The sequence below is a fragment of the Notothenia rossii genome, assembly GCF_949606895.1.
Source record: "Notothenia rossii genome assembly, chromosome: 7".
Classification (NCBI taxonomy): Eukaryota; Metazoa; Chordata; class Actinopteri; order Perciformes; family Nototheniidae; genus Notothenia; species Notothenia rossii.
In genome coordinates this window covers 84,754,969-84,763,813 of record NC_136905.1, presented here as the reverse complement: position 1 = coordinate 84,763,813, position 8,845 = coordinate 84,754,969, and the positions used below count along the sequence as shown (strand labels likewise).

At 42.5% G+C, this 8,845-nt stretch overlaps 1 protein-coding gene across 1 annotated transcript; it reads left to right on the top strand.

Annotated features, from left to right (window-relative positions):
• Positions 1-6: 6 nt before the first annotated feature.
• tdrd6b (tudor domain containing 6b) lies at positions 7-6,676 on the top strand. The gene is given in 4 exon segments (XM_079692879.1): positions 7-514; positions 516-5,922; positions 6,403-6,454; positions 6,563-6,676. Coding segments are annotated over 4 exon segments (5,598 nt in total). The 5' UTR covers positions 7-406; the 3' UTR covers positions 6,594-6,676.
• The last annotated feature ends 2,169 nt before the right edge of the window (positions 6,677-8,845 follow it).

Below are 8,845 nucleotides of genomic sequence, written 5' to 3'. Positions count from 1 at the left end.
GTTACTTGAAGTCCTTGCTTCTTAACAAAACTCAGGTGGCAAAGTTTAACCGCCACAATAAAGCTCAAGATGTCTATCACGTCACTCTCTATGCAAATTGTGGTACATGCATCAACAATAGTTTCATAAAGAAAATGGGACATTTTGCATCCTCTGATGTTGTCAACACCGAACAAGATTTAAATGTGCAGAACACAGTGAAGGTTGATGTTGATGTTTTACTGGAGAAACTTTGCCAAACACAAAGAACCAATCAGTCAATGGATGGACCGATGAACCAACGACTGGCAGCAAAAACAGGGAACAACATCCATCTCCTCGAATACAGATCAACGGGCACCTTCCAACTGAGGTGCAAAACACTCCCCATGGTGATGTGTTTGCTGTAGGTAGAAGCTTCAACGTTATGGTATCTTGTTTCGAAAGTCTAAAGAAGTTCTGGTGTCAAAAAACGGAAGATTGTGACTCTTTAGGACGCTTGATGAATGACCTGCAAAACCACTACGCATCCGCCCCACCGTCAGCCACTCGTCGATTCAATCTGTGTGGCCCGAAGTCCAGACAACGGCATGTGGTACAGAGCAAAGATCTTGGCGAGTCAACACTCCCCCGTTGTAGATGTGAGATTCATAGACTTTGGTCGAATGCGAACGGTTCCTCTGCGGGATATACACCCCATCGATCCGGCTTTCTTACAGCTGAATGCAAAGGCTTTTCAGTGCTGCTTATGCCAGCCTCCAGACAAGAAATCCACAAATCCCACTTGGACTGACAGAGAATTTGTGAAGTTTGCAGAATCATGTGCTAAGTCAGGCATTGGTTTGACTTGCACGGTAAAAGCTGCCACTTGTGATGAGGAAGGTCTCCTGCTAAATGTGCTAGATATTAAACCACCATCTGACGGTACATGCAGGCGTCCGACTAAAGAATACGCACAGAATGAAGCTCACAAAATGCAAAAACCTCCACCGGTTCAATCAGATTCATACAATTACTCCACACACAACATTCAGGTGAATGGAAAAGAAAATGTGTGGATAATGTCTTCAGACAATGTCAATCTCTTCCACTGCCAACTGAACAGGAACTACCATCTGTTTGACAAAGTGATGAAAAATGTCAAACAACTACTCAGCAAGCAACAGTGCAAGGATCGTCCACTTGGACTTAATAGCATTTGCTTTGCCAAGTACACTGATAAGCAATGGTACAGAGGACAAGTGGTAGAACTGTCTCCAAAACTTAAAGTACACTTTGTGGATTATGGTGAAACCCTGGTCGTGAATGAATTTGATATTTGCCCCTGTCCCACGGGAGAAAGTATTGTCAGAGCTCTCCCTGTTCAGGCTGTTCCACTGGGACTGTTTGATGTCCCTGCAGAAGTGCCACAGGAAGTCAACCAGTGGTTTGCAGATCATGCCGTTGGCCAAAATCTGACCATTTCTGTGGTAGCTAAAGGGGAAAAGGGGAAGCTAATCGTTGAACTGTTCGATGGATCTCTGAGTGTAAATGCAATAGTCAGAGAGAGGATTTCAAATATGAAACCGGGGATGATGGCTCTTGCTCAGAAGACTGATCAGCAGCTTTTAAACAACATAGAACGTGCCAATAGCAACAAAACCTGTGCAAGAGATGAGCTGAGTTCACAACCAGTTACTAAAGTCTCTTTGCCAGAGATTGAACATGAACAGACTTTAGATGAAGGAAGAAAACCAACCTCGGAAATATGCAGCAATGATTCAGAAGTGAGACAACCTTCCCTTCTTTCTTGCTCCGAGGTAAATGTGAATATCAGCATGTACACATGGCCAAACATTTCAGAAAGCAAGACAGTGGAGGTTTATGCATCCTGCATTGATGGACCACATTACTTCTGGTGTGAGTACGCCGATGAAGAGGAGCGGAACAAAGTGACAAGTCTTGCTCAGGAAGCAGGACTGGCTCAGCAGGATATGACATTTCCTGAGACTCTCGGTCCTGGTAGTCCATGTCTTACTCTGTTTTCCAGGGACAAACACTGGTATCGAGCTCAAGTTCTTCGCAGAGTTGAAGATACATTTGACGTTGTGTTTATCGACTATGGAAACGAGACTGACGTTGACATCCAGAACGTGAGATCAGTGCCTCAGAGTCTGATGGAGATAGATCCTCAGGCCTTTCTGTGCTCTCTGGATGGATTTGATACGTCCAAAGGCTCCTGGGATGACCAAGTTCATGATGTCTTCTACAACCTTCTGGTTGATAAACTAATCAGGGTGAAAGTGTTAAATATAGAAGAGCATTCAGACAGTGTGTTCCCTCAATATGCTGTGGCAATTGAGTGTGAAAATGTGGTTATGAATACCGTGATGCAGAAATACTGGAAACCGCTTCCCACAGAACATGCCAAACCTGAAATGGATCAAACCGAGACTTCCCTCCAAGACATTCAGACGGAGTCCAACGGAGACATTCAGACGGATTCCAACAAAGACATTCAGATGGCGTCGTACAAAGACATCCAGACAGATTCCAACCAAGACAATCAGATGGAGGACATTCAGACGGAGTCCAACAGAGAAATTCAGATGGATTCCATCAAAGACAATCAGATGCAGTCCAACAGAGACATTCAGACGGAGTCCAACAGAGACATTCAGACGGAGTCCAACAGAGACAATCAGATGCAGTCCAACAGAGACATTCAGACGGAGGATATTCAGATGGCGTCCAACAAAGACATTCAGACTGAGTCCAACAAAGACATTCAGATGCAGTCCAAAAAAGACAATCAGACAGAGGACATTCAGATGGCGTCCAACAAAGACATTCAGATGCAGTCCAAAAAAGACAATCAGACAGAGGACATTCAGATGGCGTCCAACAAAGACATTCAGACAGATTCCAACAGAGACATTCAGACGGAGGACATCCAGACGGAGGACATTCAGATGGCGTCCAACAGAGACATTCAGATGCAGTCCAAAAAAGACAATCAGACAGAGGACATTCAGATGGCGTCCAACAAAGACATTCAGATGCAGTCCAAAAAAGACAATCAGACAGAGGACATTCAGATGGCGTCCAACAAAGACATTCAGACTGAGTCCAACAAAGACATTCAGATGCAGTCAAAAAAAGACAATCAGACAGAGGACATTCAGATGGCGTCCAACAAAGACATTCAGACAGATTCCAACAGAGACATTCAGACGGAGGACATCCAGACGGAGGACATTCAGTTGGCATCCAACAGAGACATTCAGACGGCATCCAACAAACACATTCAGACGGATTCCAACAGAGACATTCAGATGGAGTTCAACAAAGACAATAAGACGGAGGACATTCAGATGGCGTCCAACAAAGACAATCAGACGGAGGACATTCAGATGGCGTCCAACAAAGACAATCAGACGGAGGACATTCAGATGGCGTCCAACAAAGACATTCAGACGGAGTCCAACAGAGACATTCAGACAGATTCCAACGAAGACATTCAGACGGTGGACATTCAGACGGTGGACATTCAGACGAAGGACATTCAGACGGAGGACATTCAGACGGAGTCCAACAGAGACATTAAGACGGATTCCAACAAAGATATTCAGACGGAGTCCAACAGAGACATTCAGACAGATTCCAACGAAGACATTCAGACGGTGGACATTCAGACAAAGGACATTCAGACGGAAGACATTCAGATGGCGTCCAACAGAGACATTCAGACGGCATCCAACAAAGACATTAAGACGGATTCCAACAGAGACATTCAGACGGCATCCAACAAAGACATTAAGACGGATTCCAACAGAGACATTCAGACAGATTCCAACAGAGACATTCAGACGGATTCCATCAAAGACAATCAGACGGAGGACATTCAGATGACGTCCAACAAAGACATTCAGACAGATTCCAATGAAGACATTCAGACGGAGGACATTCAGACGGAGGACATTCAGATGGCATCCAACAGAGACATTCAGACAGATTCCAACAAAGACAATCAGACGGAGTCCAACAGAGACATTCAGATGGAGTCCAACAGAGACATTCAGATGGAGTCCAACAGAGACATTCAGATGGAGTTCAACAAAGACATTCAGACGGAGGACATTCAGATGGCGTCCAAAAAAGACAATCAGACGGAGGACATTCAGATGGCGTCCAAAAAAGACAATCAGGCGGAGGACATTCAGATGGCGTCCAACAGAGACATTCAGACAGATTCCAACAAAGACAATCAGACGGAGGACAACAAAGACATTCAGGCTGAGTTCAACAGAGACATTCAGACGGAGTTCAAAAGAGACATTCAGACGGAGTCCAACAGGGACATTCAGACGGAGTCCAACAGGGACATTCAGACGGAGTCCAACAGGGACATTCCGACAGAGCCCAACAAAGACATTCAGACGGAGTCCAACAGGGACATTCCGACAGATTCCAGCACCGCACATCTTAATATTTACACAGGAAATGTGAAAGCTGGTATGTTCAAGGAGCCAAGCATCTCCAAAAACAAACAGGTGGAGGTTTATGCATCCTGCATTGTTGGACCACATTACTTCTGGTGTGAGTACGCCGATGAAGAGGAGCAGAAAAAAGTGACAAGTCTTGCTCAGGAAGCAGGACTGGCTCAGCAGGATATGACATTTCCTGAGACTCTCGGTCCTGGTAGTCCATGTCTTGCTCTGTTTTCCAGGGACAAACACTGGTATCGAGCTCAAGTTCTTCGCAGAGTTAAAGATACATTTGACGTTGTGTTTATTGACTATGGAAACGAGACTGACGTTGACATCCAGAACGTGAGATCAGTGCCTCAGAGTCTGATGGAGATAGATCCTCAGGCCTTTCTGTGCTCTCTGGATGGATTTGATACGTCCAAAGGCTCCTGGGATGACCAAGTTCATGATGTCTTCTACAACCTTCTGGTTGATAAACTAATCAGGGTGAAAGTGTTAAATATAGAAGAGCATTCAGGCAGTGTGTTCCCTCACTATGCTGTGGCAATTGAGTGTGAAAATGTGGTTATGAATACCGTGATGCAGAAATACTGGAAAGCGCTTCCCACAGAACATGCCAAACCTGAAATGGATCAAACCGAGACTTCCCTCCAAGACATTCAGACGGAGTCCAACAGAGACATTCAGACGGAGTCCAACGGAGACATTCAGATGGCATGCAACAGAGACAATCAGACGGAGTCCAACGGAGACATTCAGACGGAGTCCAACAGAGATATTCAGACGGAGTCCAACAGGGACATTCAGACAGATTCCAGCACCGCACATCTTAATGTTTCCACAGGAAATGTGAAAGCTGGTATGTTCAAGGAGCCAAGCATCTCCAAAAACAAACAGGTGGAGGTTTATGCATCCTGCATTGTTGGACCACATTACTTCTGGTGTGAGTACGCCGATGAAGAGGAGCAGCAAAAAGTGACAAGTCTTGCTCAGGAAGCAGGACTGGCTCAGCAGGATAGGACATTTCCTGAGACTCTCGGTCCTGGTAGTCCATGTCTTGCTCTGTTTTCCAGGGACAAACACTGGTATCGAGCTCAAGTTCTTCGCAGAGCTGAAGATACATTTGACGTTGTGTTTATCGACTATGGAAACGAGACTGACGTTGACATCCAGAACGTGAGATCAGTGCCTCAGAGTCTGATGGAGATAGATCCTCAGGCCTTTCTGTGCTCTCTGGATGGATTTGATACGTCCAAAGGCTCCTGGGATGACCAAGTTCATGATGTCTTCTACAACCTTCTGGTTGATAAACTAATCAGGGTGACAGTCCTGAACATGGACTACCATCCAGAGATAGCAGTCCCTCCTTATGCAGTGGAGGTGGAGTGTGAGGGAGCGGTTGTAAATACAATTATGGAGAAATACTGGAAAGGATTGGACACAGGCGACGCTTCTGGAATGTGTTTGGAAGCAGGTTAGTAGACTATACTTTAACCTAAGGGCGCTTTGACAAGCTGTTGTCCAATTGGCAAGTCTGCTTGGAGATAATTGTATATGTTTCGTTAGTTTACGTATTAATATTGTACAGTTTCATATTGTTAAATAATGTAGGAGTGTATAGCAGTGCAGGTCTGGAAGATGACTTGCAGAAGTCTTCGATATTGGTCAGAAATGTGGTGGATAAACATGGTTTTGGTGATAGCAGTAATCCTGGTTTGGTTTTCCTAGCATACACATTTTGAACACTTCCAGATAAGGCTCTGGTTTTTAACCAATTTGTTGATCACTATTTCCCCCGAAAACATACACATTACGGGTTTGGTTGAAAATGTTTTTTTTATTTGCACCCGAGTTCTATTAAAATAAACCAAATCTTGGCTTGTGAATGCGCCCTCAGAATAGTCTTGTTGCGGATTTATATCGATTTTGTTTTTAATGATTGTTCTTTCATTAGAAGTTGGCCTTGATTACAGCGTGATGAAGAATGTAAAGTCATCAAAAGAATGGTAAGACGGATTTTTCAAGCATTTCTTTATATAAAACATGTGCATTATTAAAAAAGACTTACTTTTAATATAAAATGTAATATGTGAACTAATTTTTCTTTTTTGCAGCTTTGGACCAATGAAACCCAGACGTGAATGAGCGGTCTCGCCTCTTGTTGATAAATACATTTTTAAGCAGAAAAATGTAAAAAGATTTTAATAAATAAAGGAAATTAAACTTGTCATTTGGTTCTGTGTCAATATATATATACATATATATATATATATATATATATATATATATATATATATATATATATATATATATATATATATATATATATACATAGAGGTTGCGGTTGAATAGTCCAAAAATCAGCTCCTAACATCTAACCCTATCGTCTATTCCTTGACCTCTGAGTGAAAGGTCACGGGGTTAAGGGATAGTGGATAGGAGAATTCAAAAGGACTTAGGAGAAGAGACTGCGGTACTTTAGAGAATCGACTGCACTTTCCCTATCCGACGTGTTTATGATGCGCCGGCGGACGTCATTGTGTGCGTCTGCTGCTGCTGTGGGGAAACTATAGAAACTACAGTTTTCTATACAGCGGACTACAACATGGATGTTTAATAAGAAGGAGGGACTCATCTAGAGACTCTGCACCGTGCTCTGATGCTGTTGCTTTGATGAGTAGTAATGATTTTATGTGCTTTTTTAACGATAAAATTGTTACTCTTAGAAACAAAATCAATGACCTCTTGCCTTTGACCAGTATAGTGTTATCAACAGCTCCCGGAAACGTAAGTTCTAATAATATTACACTAGATAGTAAACTAGAATGCTTTTCAGCCATAAACCTTGAACAATTAAATTCAATGATTCTCTCTTCTAAACCATCAACGTGTATCTTAGACCCGATTCCAACTAAGCTGTTAAAAGAAGTTTTTCCATTAATTAGCACTTCTTTATTAAATATTATGAATATGTCTTTATTATCAGGCTATGTTCCAAAATCATTCAAAGTAGCAGTGATAAAACCGCTTCTTAAAAAGCACAACCTCGATCCAGAGGTTTTAGCCAACTATAGACCTATTTCTAATCTTCCGTTCCTCTCAAAAATTCTTGAGAAAGCAGTCGCAAAACAGCTGTGTGATTACTTAAGAAACTATGATTTATTTGAAGATTTTCAGTCTGGCTTTAGAACACAACATAGCACAGAGACAGCTCTGGTTAAAGTCACAAATGACATTCTAATAGCCTCTGACAAGGGACTTGTCTCTATTCTTGTCTTACTCGATCTTAGTGCTGCATTTGATACTATCGACCATGATATCCTATTGCAAAGACTAGAGCACTTAGTTGGCATACAGGGAACTGCTTTAGGCTGGTTTAGGTCTTATCTATCTGAACGCTCTCAGTTTGTACGTGTCAACGATGAATCTTCCATGCAAACCAAAGTTAGCCATGGAGTGCCACAGGGCTCAGTGCTTGGACCTATTTTGTTCACCCTATATATGCTTCCATTAGGCAATATTATAAGGAATCATTCTGTAAACTTTCATTGTTATGCGGATGATACTCAACTATATTTATCAATCAAGCCTGATGAAATTAATCATCTAAATAAAATTCAAGACTGCCTCAAGGACTTAAAAACGTGGATGACCTTAAATTTTTTGATGTTAAACACGACCAAAACTGAAGTTATTGTACTTGGCCCGAAGAATCTACGAAACAAATTATCTAAAGATATATTAACTATGGATGGCATTAATTTGGCCTCCAGTGAGACTGTAAGGAATCTTGGTGTTATATTTGATCAGGATTTATCCTTTAACGCCCACATAAAATCAATTTCAAGGACCGCCTACTTCCATCTACGTAACATTGCAAAAATCAGGCATATCTTGCCTCAAAACGATGCAGAGAAACTAGTCCATGCATTTGTTACTTCAAGGCTGGATTATTGTAACTCCTTATTATCAGGGTGTACCAAGAAGTCAGTCAAGTCGCTTCAGCTGATTCAAAATGCTGCAGCTCGTGTACTAACCAGAGTTAGGAAAAGGGACCACATTACTCCTGTTCTGGCTGCCTTACACTGGCTCCCTATAGAACACAGGATAGAATTTAAAATTCTTCTTCTCGCCTACAAAGCCCTTAATGGGCAGGCGCCATCTTACCTTAAAGAACTCATTATACCCTATTGTCCTACTAGGGCATTGCGTTCCAAGAATGCAGGGTTGTTGGTTGTTCCTAGAGTCTCTAAAAGTACAATGGGAGCCAGAGCCTTTTCTTATCAAGCTCCACTTTTGTGGAATCAGCTTCCAGTTTGTGTTCGGACGGCAGACACCCTATCCGTTTTTAAGAGTGCGCTTAAGACTTTCCTTTTTGATAAAGCTTATAGTTAGGG